This window comes from Scardinius erythrophthalmus (genome assembly GCF_964197995.2).
Source record: "Scardinius erythrophthalmus genome assembly, chromosome: 11".
Taxonomy (NCBI): Eukaryota; Metazoa; Chordata; class Actinopteri; order Cypriniformes; family Leuciscidae; genus Scardinius; species Scardinius erythrophthalmus.
In genome coordinates this window covers 13553394-13569314 of record NC_138231.1, presented here as the reverse complement: position 1 = coordinate 13569314, position 15921 = coordinate 13553394, and the positions used below count along the sequence as shown (strand labels likewise).

The 15921-nt window shown below is 37.2% G+C and overlaps 1 protein-coding gene across 1 annotated transcript in view; it reads right to left on the bottom strand.

The window, feature by feature from the left end:
• Window positions 1–15274, bottom strand: part of atf6 (activating transcription factor 6) — a 51219-nt gene extending 35945 nt beyond the window's left edge. Inside the window, exons 1-7 of the mRNA XM_081379412.1 lie at window positions 14960–15274; window positions 13025–13104; window positions 12760–12823; window positions 12447–12544; window positions 9814–9940; window positions 9504–9707; window positions 5303–5484 (exon numbers count right to left, since the gene is read on the bottom strand). Coding sequence (XP_081235538.1) covers window positions 5303–5484; window positions 9504–9707; window positions 9814–9940; window positions 12447–12544; window positions 12760–12823; window positions 13025–13104; window positions 14960–15050 — 846 coding nt within the window. The 5' untranslated portion in view covers window positions 15051–15274. The remainder of the gene's footprint in view (window positions 1–5302; window positions 5485–9503; window positions 9708–9813; window positions 9941–12446; window positions 12545–12759; window positions 12824–13024; window positions 13105–14959) is intronic.
• Window positions 15275–15921: the final 647 nt, after the last annotated feature.

The window sequence follows — 15921 nt, the reverse complement described above, 5'->3', positions numbered from 1 at the left end:
AATTTCAGACATTACCCAGCAATGTTTACTACAGTGCCTGTGTCTATCAGTATTTCTATGGAAGTCCATTGTCTCTATGTTCTCTCCCAATCAATGCCACTCAACCTACACACGAATCAAACTAATGTACACACAGGTGCTCTGCTGTTTGTTTGGGATTTTTTTTTTCAGAGAACTTGGAAATTGAAAAGAGCTTGGAGCGAAAGCTGTAACAACACCCAATATGGAAAAGGCAGCACTAAATGCACAGAAATTTGAGACTAATGCTGAACTCTATTTAATTAATCTGAGGTCAGTAGAATCTGTATGTTGGAACAAATACTTTAATGGAAAATAACGAGAGCATGAGCTCACTGTTGGTTGGTTGCTAAGAACACTGGGACTAATAGTTGACTCTGAGAGCCATACTCTTACAAAACAAAAAATTATTTTTTGGTAATTGTTATTACAACAGATCATGCTTATCAGAATGACAATACCCTGTAAAATAAAATACACATTTTCGGACACAAGATATACACTGCCGTTCAAATGCTTTCGGAGAAGAAAGGTTTCTTAAATGTTTTTGAAAGAAGTCTTTTTGACCCCCCCAAAAAAGTAAAAACAGAAATATTGTTACAATATAACTGCTTTCTATTTTAATATATTTTCAAATGAAAGTTATTCCCGTTATGGCAAAGCTCAATTTTCAGCATCATTACTCCAGTCTTCAGTGTCACATGATCCTTCAGAAATCATTCTAATATGCTGATTTGCTGCTCAAGAAAAAATTCTTATTTATTGTTATCAATTTTAAAAACAGTTTTTGCTGCTTAACATTTCTGTGTAAACAATGATAACATTAAAAGATTTGTGGTAAAATTTAAAAAGAGAGAGAAATTAACACTTTTATTCATCAGGGATGACAGATAAAACATTTATAATGTTGCAAAAGATTTCTATTTAATAACTGCTTTAATATATTTAGTAAATAAATGTAATAAATGCAAATAAATGCTGTTCATTGAACTTTCTATTCATCAAAGAATCCTGAAAAAAAGTATCATCATTTCCACAAAGTTAAGCAGCACACCCGTTTTAAACATTGATGATAATAATAATAATAATAATAATAATAATAATAATAATATGTATAAATGTTTATATAAATGTTTCTTGAGCAGCAAATCAACATATTAAAATGATTTCTGAAGAATCATGTGACACTGAAGACTGGAGTAATGATGCTGAAGATTCAGCTTTGCCATACCAGGAATAAAATACATTTTAAAATGTATTAGAATAGAAAACAGTTCTTTTTAATTTGTAATAATATTTCACAATATTACTATTTTAACTGTAGTTTTAATTAAATAAATGCAGCCTTGGTGAGCAGAAGAGACTTGTTTTAAAAACATAAATCTTACCAATCCCAAACTTTTGAACGGCAGAGTAGGGGATTTGACTATTATTGCTCTCAAATTATTTTTTGTGAAAAAACATACAAACATGACACTCTTTCACCACCATTATTAATCCCTTCTTTAGAAATCTGGGCTCTTCTCACCAATGAGTCTCTGTCCTGTTTCTACCATAACACCTTCTCCTCTTCGCTCAACTATAAACAGCCTAATTTCTCACATCTGGGTAGGGCTTTTCGCTGATGTCAGGACAGCACATCTGGGAGAACACATGCTTTTGTTTAGAGAACCATTTGATGAGTAAATACCAGATCCTTGGTCATTCAGGTTCCCTTTCTCGTTCTCCATATTTCGTTCTCCATTACACAGCATGTAATATCTACATGACTAGCACTATTAAACTAAGATTATGAGCAAACAGGTTTCCAAAACAGGAAATCCCACCCCAAACACATGCTATTGGTTGAGCCAGTGTTGCCATGTTGAGACACTCAAACAAACAGAGCAATGTGGAAAATGCTGCACAGCCAGACTTTCTTTCTTTCTTTTTTTTTTTGTTGTTGAGAAAGTCAATCAATATAAAGTTTTGGGACAGGAAATAACACACAGCAGCTATAAGTCCCTGAGCAAATACACTAGAATTAGAGACTGATGCAGTACTAACCATTACTGAGATTCAGTGCTATTACTGGGTTTCTTCCATACTGAAATTACACACATCTGCACATTAAACGTCTAAAGAAGGATAATATTTTATCACAATTATACGTTACTGTTACAATAGCACAAATGTCCTTTCCATTTATAATTCTTGGAAAGTCTGAGGAATTTTTTTTTACAGTGAAAGGCTTAAATAGACTACCATTCAAAAGTTTATACTATTATAAAAGATTTCTACTTCAAATAAATGCTGCTCTTTTAAACTTTACTCATAATAGAATCTATAAAAAATGTATCAGTTTCCAAAAAAATGCATAATGAATATAATGAAATAATATTCTTGAGCAACAAATCAGCATATTAGAATGATTTCTGAAGAATCATGTGGCACTGAAGACTGCTGAACTTATTTTAAATTGTACTATTTCATAATGTTGTTTTTACTGTATTTTTGATCAAATAAATGCAGTCTTGAGCATAAGAGACTTTCTAACTTAGTGTAAAAAACAGAGACAGTAACTATATTGAAACTATACTGAAACAATATTGTCTGTGTGAATACAAAGATTACGCTTAATTTAAAGGGGTCATGAACTTTTTCATTGAGCTTTTAACATATAAGAGGTCATCATACTGTAAGAACATCCTATAAGTTTCAGAAATGAAAACTTCCTTGTTAGTCCAAAAACAGCTTTTATTGAAACCAAGCCCAGCAAATGACTCGTTGTGGAATGTGCCTATAGGTGAAAGACCACCTCTGCTGAAGAAAATCAACAAATTCATCATTGCAACTTTGGCCCCACCCACTGGCGTGTTAGTGAGATGATGAGGAGAGAAGAGCACAGGATCACTCACTGGACTAAAAACAACATTACCTTCTAAAGGATCCTAATGCTAGGAATGTGGTTATTTGTTTTCAACAATGTGAATGTCTCAGTTGAGCATTATTTATTTGTATTCGATACATTTCACATTATTTGGTAAATCAGTCGCAATTTCGGTGCAGGCTTTGCAAACAGACTTTTATGGACTCAACAGTAATGCGACAACAAGTAGGTAACTGTGTTAATTAATCAGATGTTCTTTGTCTATGTGTCAGTAAATCAAACCAGTGACTAAACAGTCAACTTCCCCTTTTTTTAAGTAGGATGAAAATAATCTGTATTTAAACTGATTAAATTATTAAGAAAGCGAACAAAGAACGCAACAATCGCTGGAGCTGTCAATAAAAAAGTGTGAGTTTTTCAGTGACTGAAAACAAAGTCCATTTTACATATAGTCTTTGGTTATAATCAACGAAATCTCTTATTTACATTGTGTTTGCACTGTTATGAGTTGCAATGACGAGATCGATGTATTCACGAGCTCAACATGTCTGTAGTCGGCTACAATACTCATCACTGCAACCTTTCATGCCACGATCTAAATATAATGCAATAATCACCACTTTTCACAATTAGTTTAGCTGTAATAGTAAAGACGAGCTAAAAGTTTTCGAGAGAGTTCCACATGTAATACTAGCAATGTGATATGCAAAGATGTTGATGCTGCCAATCACAGCAGTGGGTGTTTACACTGAAGTCTCACAGCAGACACGCCTCTTAAAATATACTTGCCATCAGATTTACAAGGTAAATCATGTTGGCTTGCACCTCAATCTATTCCAGTTAAAAATAATTGCTGCATGGTCTCTTTATTTTACAGGTCTTTGACACCAAAAAAAACATTTAATGTGGAATACCACAAAGTCTTTCACTGAAACTGAATCCTCATAGCAGCTCTTTTGTATCTGGGATAACTGCACAATAAATTGGGATGTGCAAGAATACCGGTACACTGCCGTTAAAAAGTTTGGGGTCGGTATGTTTTGGAATTTACATTTTTTTTGGAAAGTAAAAAAAAAAAGAATACTTTTATTCAGCAAAGATGCATAAAATTCATCAAATCTGACAGGGAATACTTTTACAGGGTATTTCTACATTAAATAAATGCTGTTCTTTTGAACTTTCAATAATAAATCATATTTTAAAATATATTCAAGTAGAAAACAGTTATTTATAGAAAACTGTGATCATTTTTCAAAATACTTCTGTTTTCACTGAATTTTCGACTAAATAAATGCAGCCTTGGCGAGCATAAGTACGGAAGCCCTGAACCGAAACATAAAAAAAAAAAATTCCGTAAGAAAAAAAGAGTCTCAAGTCGAACCATTACGAGATTAAAGTCAAAACATTACGAGATTAAAGTCCTAATATTTTGAGAATAAAGTCAAAATTGCGTAGAAGTTTGTTTGTTTGTTTGTGTGTGTGTGTGTGTAAAGAAATGCACTCGTGAAGTCGAACTGCCTCGGACATGGATCTAAATAAAATAGTAGCTTTTTACTTGTATCTGGGCTTTAAGCAAAAGGAAATTCTACAGGTGCTAATCTACCAACATGGCATTACCATTTGTTTTAGGACGTTACAAAATATATAGGCCTACTGCACCGGAATAGACTTTACAGGCGAAAACACTTTTCAGAGTGGATGGAGTTATCCAGCTTTATATCTGAGAAAATCGCAGGATCCGCCAAATGATTGGATGCAGAAAGATGCACTTAAAATGTATCCAGAAAGTATTTACGGTGAAGAGGGAGACAGTACGGTTACTGTTAAGTGTTCTCGACCTAGATGGCGTTGTCTATAAACGAGCACGAAAACAAGTAGGCTTCGAGTCAACGTGCCACAAAGTTTGGACCAGGATTGTGGTACTCCGGTGGAGTCTTCGTTCCTTTTGTTGAAAGCCCAGATAAAAGTAAAAAGCTATACTATTATATTTAGATCCATGTTAGAAGCAGTTTGACTTCACAAGCGCATTTCTTTACAAAAAAATAAATAAATAAGAACTTCTACGGAAGACTGTGTTCTCGTAATTTCGGTAGTGTACATATTTTCCAAAAACAACTAGTTGGTGAGTTGCCTAAACAATTAATTGGCTAAAAACTGAAAAGCAATGCAAGCTGTCAGCACATTTTCATTGCTGTTAAAAATATTAAAATGGAGCAGAACTCCGTTGGTGGACATTTAACAACTAGCTGAATGACAGCGGACTGTTGCCATATGCCGTGATGATTCCCATTCATAAACCACAAAATAAATCAGCAATTTAACCAACTTAACCAATTTAATACCATATTAACAGGTAATCTTGACAAATAAACTGTGTTTTTGCTAAAGTTAAGAATTCTGGCAGTAGAAACTTACATCATCCTCATGGGTGGAATTCTGCAGTGTCATTGCGACCATAGGAGATGCTGTTACCGGGGCAACAACAGATATGGATCTGTCCTGAGCCAGGGTTGGCACAGTGACTACACGCGTAGGCACTGCCTGAGGTGTCTGAAGCTGGACAACCTGAGTGGGCCGAGATAGCAACATTTGTTGACCTGCAAGAGAAACACATTTAGTTTAAACATTTTACCATTCAAATAAATTAAGAAATGTACTGAGAGTCATGTTTTGCTGTTATTTTTCTTCATTTTTTATTGATCTCCATTAATCTCAAGACTCTGCAAGTAAACTTTTTACAGCACAGACTTGTTTAATAACCCCAAAGAGGGGGTTTAATCACAAAGGAAACAGTTGTGCCAAGCACCATCCTTCACCCAGAACAAAACACGTCACCTCCAGGTAACATAGACAAACACAATTTGTCAGGCATGACAGGTTAAATGAGAGGAATTCACTGCGGCTCTCTGGCGGGGTTCATTCCGAACGACTTCCATTCTCTCAGCCACCCACTGACTTACCCATTAGTCTTCCGACAAACTACAATTAACCTTGCATCAAAACTCTGCGGTTAGCCAGAAAATAATTACTGTAGCATGAACGCAATCAGTTCAAAGTGCACTTCAGCTATGTTTCTCACAGATGGATTCAATACATATATATATGTTCAATACATATCTTTTTCTAATGAGAAAACAAGAAAAATATTGTAGTGCTTTGTGTGACATACAACTTAAACAGCATCGTCACACAAGGCCTTATTCTGAGAAACTGTACATACAGTTCTCAAAAACTGAGTGAGAAAAGTGATTGCTTGGAAACACTGGAGTCCAGTGATTAGCAAAATCAAGTCTAGTGTTTTAGATCAGATGATTACAGGATAAAATTTGAATTAAGGCTGCTCTTGCTTTCTGCTCCAGTTGTGTTTCCAGGTGTGTGAGGTAAGTGTTTATACTAGCCATGAGAAAACGGATACTGCAGCTTGCTGATTCCTGACAGCCATAGTTTAACACTCCAGACATTAAACAGAGTCGCCCATTTCATCAGAGCAGTCTGTGGAGAAATCTTTTTCCTACTGTTCTCAATCACAATAAATCAGCATTGATTGCAATAAGAATGAATGCGTCGAATGAATGAATGCTATTAAAATGTAAAAATAAAGTAATTAACAGTTTCCCTTAGAACATTCCAAAAGAAAAAAAAATGTATGTGTGTGTGTACTAATATATATATATATATATATATATATATATATATATATATATATATATATATATATCGCGGGGAGAACAAGTATTTGATACATCCTACTTACAGTATCCTACTTACAAAGCATGTAGAGGTCTGTGATTTTTCTCATAGGTACACTTCAACTGTGAGAGACGGAATCTAAAACAAAAATCCAGAAAATCACACTGTATGCTTTTTAAATAATTAATTTGCATTATATTGCATGACATATGTATTTGATCACCTACCAACCAGTAAGAATTACGGCTCTCAAAGACCTGTTAGTTTTTCTTTAAGAAGCCCTCCTGTTCTCCACTCTTTACCTGTATTAACTGCACATGTTTGAACTTGTTACCTGTATAAAAGACACCTGCCCACACACTCAATCAAACAGACTCCAACCTCTCCACAGTGGCCAAGACCAGAGAGCTGTGTGAGGACATCAGGGATAAAATTGTAGACCTGCACAAGGCTGGGATGGGCTACAGGACAATAGGCAAGCAGCTTGGTGAGAAGGCAACAACTGTTGGCGCAATTGTTAGAAAATGGAAGAAGTTCAAGATGACGGTCAATCTCCCTCGGTCTGGGACACCATGCAAGATCTCACCTCGTGGGGCATCAATGATCATGAGGAAGGTGAGGGATCAGCCCAGAACTACACGGCAGGACCTGGACAATGACCTGAAGAGAGCTGGGACCACGGTCTCAAAGAGAACAATTAGTAACACACTACGCCGTCATGGATTAAAATCCTGCAGCGCACGCAAGGTCCCCCTGCTCAAGCCAGCGCATGTCCAGGCCCGTCTGAAGTTTGCCAATGACCATCTGGATGATCCAGAGGAAGAATGGGAGAAGGTCATGTGGTCCGATGAGACAAAAATAGAGCTTTTTGGTCTAAACTCCACTCGCCGTGTTTGGAGGAAGAAGAAGAATGAGGAGGAACCATCCCAACCGTGGAGCATGGAGGTGGAAACATCATTCTTTGGGGATGCTTTTCTGCAAAGGGGACAGGACGACTGCACCGTATTGAGGGGAGGAGGGATGGGGCCATGTATTGTGAGATCTTGGCCAACAACCTCCTTCCCTCAGTAAGAGCATTGAAGATGGGTCGTGGCTGGGTCTTCCAGCATGACAACGACCCGAAACACACAGCCAGGGCAACTAAGGAGTGGCTCCGTAAGAAGCATCTCAAGGTCCTGGAGTGGCCTAGCCAGTCTCCAGACCTGAACCCAATAGAAAATCATTGGAGGGAGCTGAAAGTCCGTATTGCCCAGCGACAGCCTCGATACCTGAAGGATCTGGAGAAGGTCTGTATGGAGGAGTGGGCCAAAATCCCTGCTACAGTGTGCAAACCTGGTCAAGAACTACAGGAAACGTATGATCTCTGTAATTGCAAACAAAGGTTTCTGTACCAAATGTTAAGGTCTGCTTTTCTGATGTATCAAATACTTATGTCATGCAATAAAATGCTAATTAATTACTTAAAAATCATACAATGTGATTCTCTGGATTTTTGTTTAAGATTCCGTCACTCACAGTTGAAGTGTACCTATGATAAAAATTACAGACTTCTACATGCTTTGTAAGTGGGAAAACCTGCAAAATCTGCAGTGTATCAAATACTTGTTCTCCCCACTGTGTGTGTGTGTGTGTGTCAATCACTTTTTAGCAATTTTCCACATCCTTGCTAAATAAAAGTATTAATTTCTTTCCACATAAAAAAAGAACAAAAACACCCAAACTTTTGACCAGTAGTGTATATTGTTACAAAAGATTTCTATTTTAAATAAATGCTGTTCTATATTCAAAGAATCCTGAAAAAAGTATTCAGCAGCACAATTGTTTCCAACATTAATAATAAATCAGCATATTAGAATGATTTCTGATATTCATGTGACGCTGAAGACTGGAGTAATGATGCTGAAAATTCAGCTTTGCATCACAGTAATAAATTATATTTTAAAGTATATTAAATACAACTCTAAACCTCACATAAAAACAATCGGTGAGAAACCAAAGTGTGAATGGCTTTTTTCAAAAGTCAGAAACAAGCAGCTCATACAAATACTTCAATTCTGCTTTTTCTAGGATACGTAACAGGGCAGAAAGGTGTACCAGCAGTTGAAGAACAATTCCCAGTTTGGTTGAAGATAGACTTTAAAATGAGATGCCCACCAGTAGCACAAAAAAGTTGATGCTTTGCGCCATCTGCTGGTTTTTTTATGCATGAACAGAGCACTGCCAGTACAACCTGAAACATTTAAAGGAGAACTCGGCAACTCTAGCGAACTCTAGTCACTTCTTCGCTGATTTTCCCTTTTGTTGTCGCATGTTTTCCCCACGAGCTCCCCCTACAGCTGTGGTGGGGCGTATATTTCACAACACAGTCGTAAAAAACTCACTTGCGGCGGCCTCCTCCCCTTCTCTACCGCTGCTCATGTGCGTTTGTTTTGATCGGAGCAAGCCAACTGTATCGCGTGGAGCTATGTCTATCGAGGTGGGTAATCTGGTAATACATCATACATGCGTGTGTGTTTATGTCGAATTGCCGTAAAGCGATTTGTGTTTCGCGCTCGTTCTCGTTCTCGCTTTCGCTTCTCACGAGACTTCCAATTTCTATCTTGCCGGGACGGTAGTGAACAAGTTGCAAGGTTGGTTTTCCGCCTGGGAACGCTGGGGGGAGCGGGGAAAGTCACCAATATCACCAGAACAGGTTGTTTAACCATCCAAATGATTTCTAGACAGTTTTATTAAGTTAAAAAAGCTACCAAGTTCTCCTTTAACCTAGCAAATAAACAAATAAAAATTTATAAAAATGTGAATAAACATACCAGGACCTTTTATTACATATTTTTTTATATGTCATTTTTATATTTATGTATTTTTTATATTTATGTATTTTTATTTTTTTTAAAGTGTGGCAGTATAGGTGACTGAGATTTTTCACCTGTAGGGGGTGCTGGCTGAATAGTGACAGGTGGAGGTTTCACCACAGGTAGAACAGTGGTCTGGAGAGGTTGGATGATGATGGTCTTAGTCTGAAGCGGGGCTGCAGCATGGGCGATGGGCATCGTGGTAATGAGTGGTTTAGGCTGAATGGAAACCTTGGGGCTAACCTGAATTGGTCTCTTCGCTGGCTGCAGAGGCTTTGCTGTGAGAACAATTTTACTGTTAATCAACATTATTATAAAAAGTAACTGTTCAAATAAAGAAATTAGGGAGGTTTCAGTTATTCGAAATGAATGCACTTCACTTACCTTTTGTCGGATTGGTCCTTTTGGAAGGCTTCCTCTCAGTGAGTGCCTCAGCAAAACCGCTCGAGTCAGAACAGACAGACAATGGAGAGGGCTGAGAATGCCATGAAACTGGAGACAGCGCTTCATCCTGAAGAAAGCATATTGAATAGAATGAAAAAAACAATTTTCGACACGTTAAAAGTATAGCAGCATTATAGTTAGTTAGGTCTATCAAAGAAAAGCCATCTGTGCCCTTATAGAGAGATAAAGAACTGAAAGTGCACTGAAGCATGGGAATTCTGGGTTGTGAATCCAGATGGCTAAAACTATGCATATCATTACTTAACTGTTTGCACATATCCAACGACGGATCAATAAAACCATAACACACTACAGAACACCTGTGATACCCCCCTATTCTTTAATGTGTCTTCAGTCATTATCTTGCATCTGACTGTAACTGAGCCATGCAAGTAATTTTTTTAAACATGTTAAAAATAGTTCAACTTTTAAAAAGCATTGAGTATCCAATCCATTGTTTAGTTTTATTCATCGATCTGTCTATTACTGAAAACAAGAATGTGTCCTAGGAGCACGTCCCTTTACAGGATGTTGCATCATTCAGTAACAGAACAGAATGTTAATAGCAAATAACTATAGCAAATATGGGGCATGTTAAATAATTCACTGACTTTAAACCGCTAAGGTTTTTAGTTCCTTTCTCATCAAGTTTCTGAGGTGACATTGAGATTCAAGTGTTTAGGTTTCCATTGAAACAACGTGTATGTGTGATAGCTAGGGTGACCATATTTTAGTTTTCAGAAAACAGGACGGGGGCGTGGTTGATGGGCGGGGGCGTGGTTTGGGGTGAACGCATCAAAAAATACATGACAAATGCATTCACAACCTTGCAACTATGTTATTGTACTTTAATACATAAAGTAATACATCCTTTCCATTCAATGTTTGGCCGGCAACAATAGAATACTATTAAAAAAAAGTTTCGCTTTTAACACCTTTTACATGACACTATTTCTTTTCATGGCCAGAGCAGGTTAAAAATCTACTACACTATTTCAGTAAAAAAACAATTTCAATCCTCCTGATGTTCTCTTGTAGCACTTTCTTTATGTGGGCTTCTACTTCGCTAGCACCTTTATTTGACACTGACACGTACGTGCCAGCTTTGCAGTTCATGCATTCTGCTTTACACGGATCCCGACCGAAACGAAAAAAACGGGAATTTTCTCTGAAATCATCTGTGAATTTACATAAGGGCTTTTTTTTTTTTTACGCTGTTAGCTACGTAAGGGATAATCCACGGCTAGCCATGCATTAAAGGATTTTAATGCACGACGTAGAGGCGAAGAACCACCCGACGCGAAGCGGAGGGTGGTTGCCTCTACGAAGTGCATTAAAATTCTTTAATGCATGGCTAGCCGTGGATTATCCCGCTTATACCTTGGTAGCGGATTAATTTCGAACTGTAATCAAACTGACTGGAACTACCTGTGCATTAAACGGTTTTACTGCACACCTTCCAGCCAATCAGAATCGAGTATTTAAACAGCCCATGGTATAATTACATTTTATCTCGCACTTGACCCTAAACTGAAGCGTCGACCGTCGAGTCCTGGTCGAGTCACGCTGCTAAAATTGAAATTCTGTGTCTGTGAACGTAAAGTCCGCCTACTTTGATTTGATTGGTAATTTCAAATATTCTGACATTGACGAGCAGTGTGACAGACCAATGAGGCTGAGATGAACACACACACACAGGCCTCTATATCTGACGTGCTCTCTCTGCTTGCCGCTGCGGATTGAGGAATGCGCTGATTATAACAAGACGGGGCGAAGCCGGTTTCATATGTTTTGTGTGCAAAGGCAAGCATGTATTTAAAGTACACGCTTAATGGCCCAATGAAAAATAATGAAAACCAGGACATTTTCATCACTTTATAAAAAACAGACAGGACGGCCAGGACAGGACGTGAAAACAGGACATGTCCTGGGAAAACAGGACGTTTGGTCACCCTAGTGATAGCGACATTTCAGTTTTTCTTTGAAACCTTGAAAAGGACACTGTGATTTAAAAAAAAAAAAAAGCCTGGACACATCTCAGTGTGAGACATTAATTAGTTTGATGATGTGCTGAGAGCTGATTAAGACATTCGTTAACACAGTGGAGACTTAATTAGACACCTAATTCACATGGGTGTATGTGCGTGTCTGCCCTCTTGATCTCTGAACTACAGCTGGCAGGACCAGTGCAGCCCAAACACACTCCATCTGGGCACTGGATGGGCATCTGACTAATTAAGTCATTAAATAAAGGCAGAAAAAAGAACTGTATCTGTGTGTATAAAACAAAAAATAAAATACATTTAAGGAAATAAAATAGAATCATATTTTTACTTTATAAATAAATAAATATATTATATTAATATTAAATAAATAAAATATTATTTTGTCGTCTCTTTTGCAATTCCTAAATGTTATATTAATGTTATTATTATTGCTATCCGTGTATGCTGATATATGCAATAAATAAATAAATAATTGTGTGCATGTTAGTTTGTCTGCGACTGTAAAAGGCGTGGAGTTCAAAACCACTTTGTTTTGGGAGTGTGTTTGGGGAGTGGAGTTTGACTCACATGTGTGGAGTACGGTGAGTGGGGCTCAACTGACGCTGGTGAGGACACTGAACTGAGCGTATGGTTTGGTGACAGAGAGTCCACGGTTACATCACCATCTGTGAGAGCAGACAGAGAGAACAAGGACAGAAAAAAAACAGATCTTTTACCTGGACACAGTGACCCTCGAATGGTGACTGTACGTGTACTTTTGAACATTTTGCTTTGGTGATATTATAAACATTTCTCAAAAATATTAAGGTACTCTGAATTCATTGCTGCTATAGACATTCAAAAATAGTCATGTCCAGTCCACAGAAAACTAAATTAGTACCTGATCGAGGGCTACTCCACACTGGGTGCTCAATGTCAAAGTTCAGGTCAGGAACAGAGGTGTCCTAAAGAATGAAAGATCCACAATGCTTTTGATTCATGCTTAATTACTGATGTTTTTCTACAAACCTGTTTACAGCTAATAATAAGAGCTGGACAGTCTTTCAAAGAAGAGTGTTTCCTTTATGAATGCTATTTAAAAAAAAAAGTATATCAAATTCCAAGAAAACTGATTGTGTGATCCAGTGTGACCTGTTTAGACTCACATATCCTACACTCTCCACCAGCGCCTCCAGAAGCTCGTCAGCATCCCCAAGATCCTCCAGATCATCAAACAAACTGATATCTGCACAAGTAAAAAAGACAGTGTCCTGAACTTAAATATGACCTAAGGCAGGTTAACTCAAAACAAAGAAGAAAAGAAAACAAAGTGCTGAAGGCATGAGAGCAAAACAGGAAACATATCAATTTCATAAACCTTCTTTTGTGTCCAGGTCAAGCAACCAGCAACCATTCACCCTGAGGCGTTGTAAGTTAACACAGGTAATTTGGTCTCCATTCCAGTTTCTTTTATATGTTAACCTAAACCTTACTTAGGCTAACTAGTATAGTATAACTAGACCATGTTCACAAGACAATCAACCAGCGGCGGTTTCTTCATTAGGGCGATCGGGCGACGCACCACCAAAGTGTGTAAGGGAGTAAGGGACTTTTTCAATCACTATCTCATTCAACCACAGAGTTACGCTAGCAGTCACTCACTGTTGTTCTGCCTCTGGATATAGCAGCTACTGCTAGTCCAATCAGCGCCGAGTCACGTTCTGTGGAGTACCGCCTCTTTTTGGGCGATTTCACTCTGGCTGAGAATCGCCCAGAGTCTTCCCATAGACTTACATTCAAAGATTTTTTTTTCGAACTGCAGGCACTGCAATGCATTCTCTATGGGTTCCGGGAGGGCTCGCACTAACGTGCTTTCGTCATCATACGTAACCTTATCTTGTGCAGCGATTGGTGGAAACAAATGTTCCTCTAATAGTATTTAGCCATAAGCTGAAGTGACATCCAATAATTTCCTCAGTGCATAACTTACATTTCACAGACATATTCTCCATCTGTAAATGTTAGAAAGTCCAGTTTGCTGTCATGAGTAGGCGAGCTTTCTGCAAGCTATACTTCCGTGAACGAGCGCCCCCGCGTGCATGCGCGCCGAACAGACGGAGCGCAATAGAATAGGAGCGCAATTATTCTGACTAAAATATACATTAGCACTAAATTATAAATATATTTAGCTAAAACATTTGTTGTTGAATATTTGTTGTTGTTGGTGAACATAAATGTGCTAGAGAATTTCAAACCTACATGTGTATTTTTATGATATTAGCTCTATTTTTTATTTTTTTGGTTTAGTAAATTTAACTACTACTTTAAAAAACATTATTTTGTTTTTAGATTGTAATGTTGCAATGTTAGAATTTAATGTGATTTGACCCCTTTTTTGGATAGACTGCAGATAGACAGCAAGGTTACACTATGTTTGTTTTTATAACCTTCAATATAAACATTGTTTGTAGGACAATATCGATCAGGATATTAAATATTTAAAAAAAAATTAAATACAGTTTTTTTTTTATTCAAATAGAAAAATAATAATTAAATACTCAGATTATACTATACATCGCCATTTAGCCCAAAAATTCAGATTTATTTGGCAATTGGCTACCCTACCGGCTGAAGTTTTAGCTAAACTTTAGGCTAATGATAGCTACATTATTATCACTGTTAAATTGTTATTTAACAATAAGCCTACATTCAGTCCTGAATTAAAAATTCAGTTTGTTGTGCCCCCCCAAAATTTTTTAGCACCAGCCGCCACTGCAATCAACATAATAACTTACAATCCAAAACATGTAGTGATGAACAGTCGAATAAACAAAGGTGTCAATATTTTTAATTCAACTACTTAAATTGACTGAAATCTTAAACCGAAGCCACAAAAACAACACTAAGGATGAATGGGAAACAAGTTCACCAGTCAGTTGACGAAATCCCAAACAAACAAACCACTATATTAAGTCGCTCCAATATGAGTTTGATCTAAACACAAAGATATTTTGCTAATCGTAAATCTAGTAGAATACGTCGGTAGTTGACGCTTCTCGAAAGCAGCACGCGCTGTTTCTAGAAAGTGTATCTTATCTTACCCCACTCTCCATCCTGATCGATGGAAATGTCCCCTGCTTCTTTATTTATCATCGACTGATTCACAAAATCGAACATCAAATCCGACGACATTATGCCTTGAACACATTAGTAACGTTTAAAAGTGTGTCGGATGACTGGTTACAGTTGAGATCTGTGTTAAGATGTAAACTCGCATTTCCCGATTCTGATGAAACTACATAACAATAATGCAGCAAGTACACGTCTTGTTTTACGGTAACTCTACGGGTGCCGGAGTGGGTCAATGTCAAACACAGGCCTGTAAAAGACTGCTGTTTTTCATCTCTACGCCACATGGTGGCAGTAGACAATAGACTGTAAAAAATAGACTGTCTGCTTTCCAGCAATTCTGTTATTTCAAACAGTTCATTTTAAAGAACCGGTTCAAAGACTGATTCAACTGGTTCAGGCACATTATATTAATTAATACGTTTTTGGCGCTGTAATAAAATAGTTTATTAAAATCATTTTTTTTCTTATGCGTAGGCTTATATTTACAGTACGTTTTAATTGTCACTTCGGCTAAAATATATATTAATATATTTTAATAAAAAATATGTATTAGGCGTTTCTATATATATTTCGCCTAATTAGTAAAATCTTCGGTTCACTGTCCACTGCAATGGATCATGTCCGATTCAATTAGGCCTATTCAATCAATTGTCCGATTCCTATTCGTTCAGGGCTGCGTTTCTTAAAAGCATTTCTTAAATGTTTCTTAAAAGCAGACCACGTTGTGAAATGTATCAACTGATCAATTGAAAAGATCCGACTGAAAAGAAGGATTAGTTTGCCAATCAGACAAATTAATGAATGCACTGGAAAACCGGGTTGACATTGCATTGAAGATTTGCATTTAAGTGTTCAATTGACTTATGTATCATATCATACCGTTTTTTTAAACCCATGCTTTCCACAGGATTCCAAGGACATTGATTGCAAC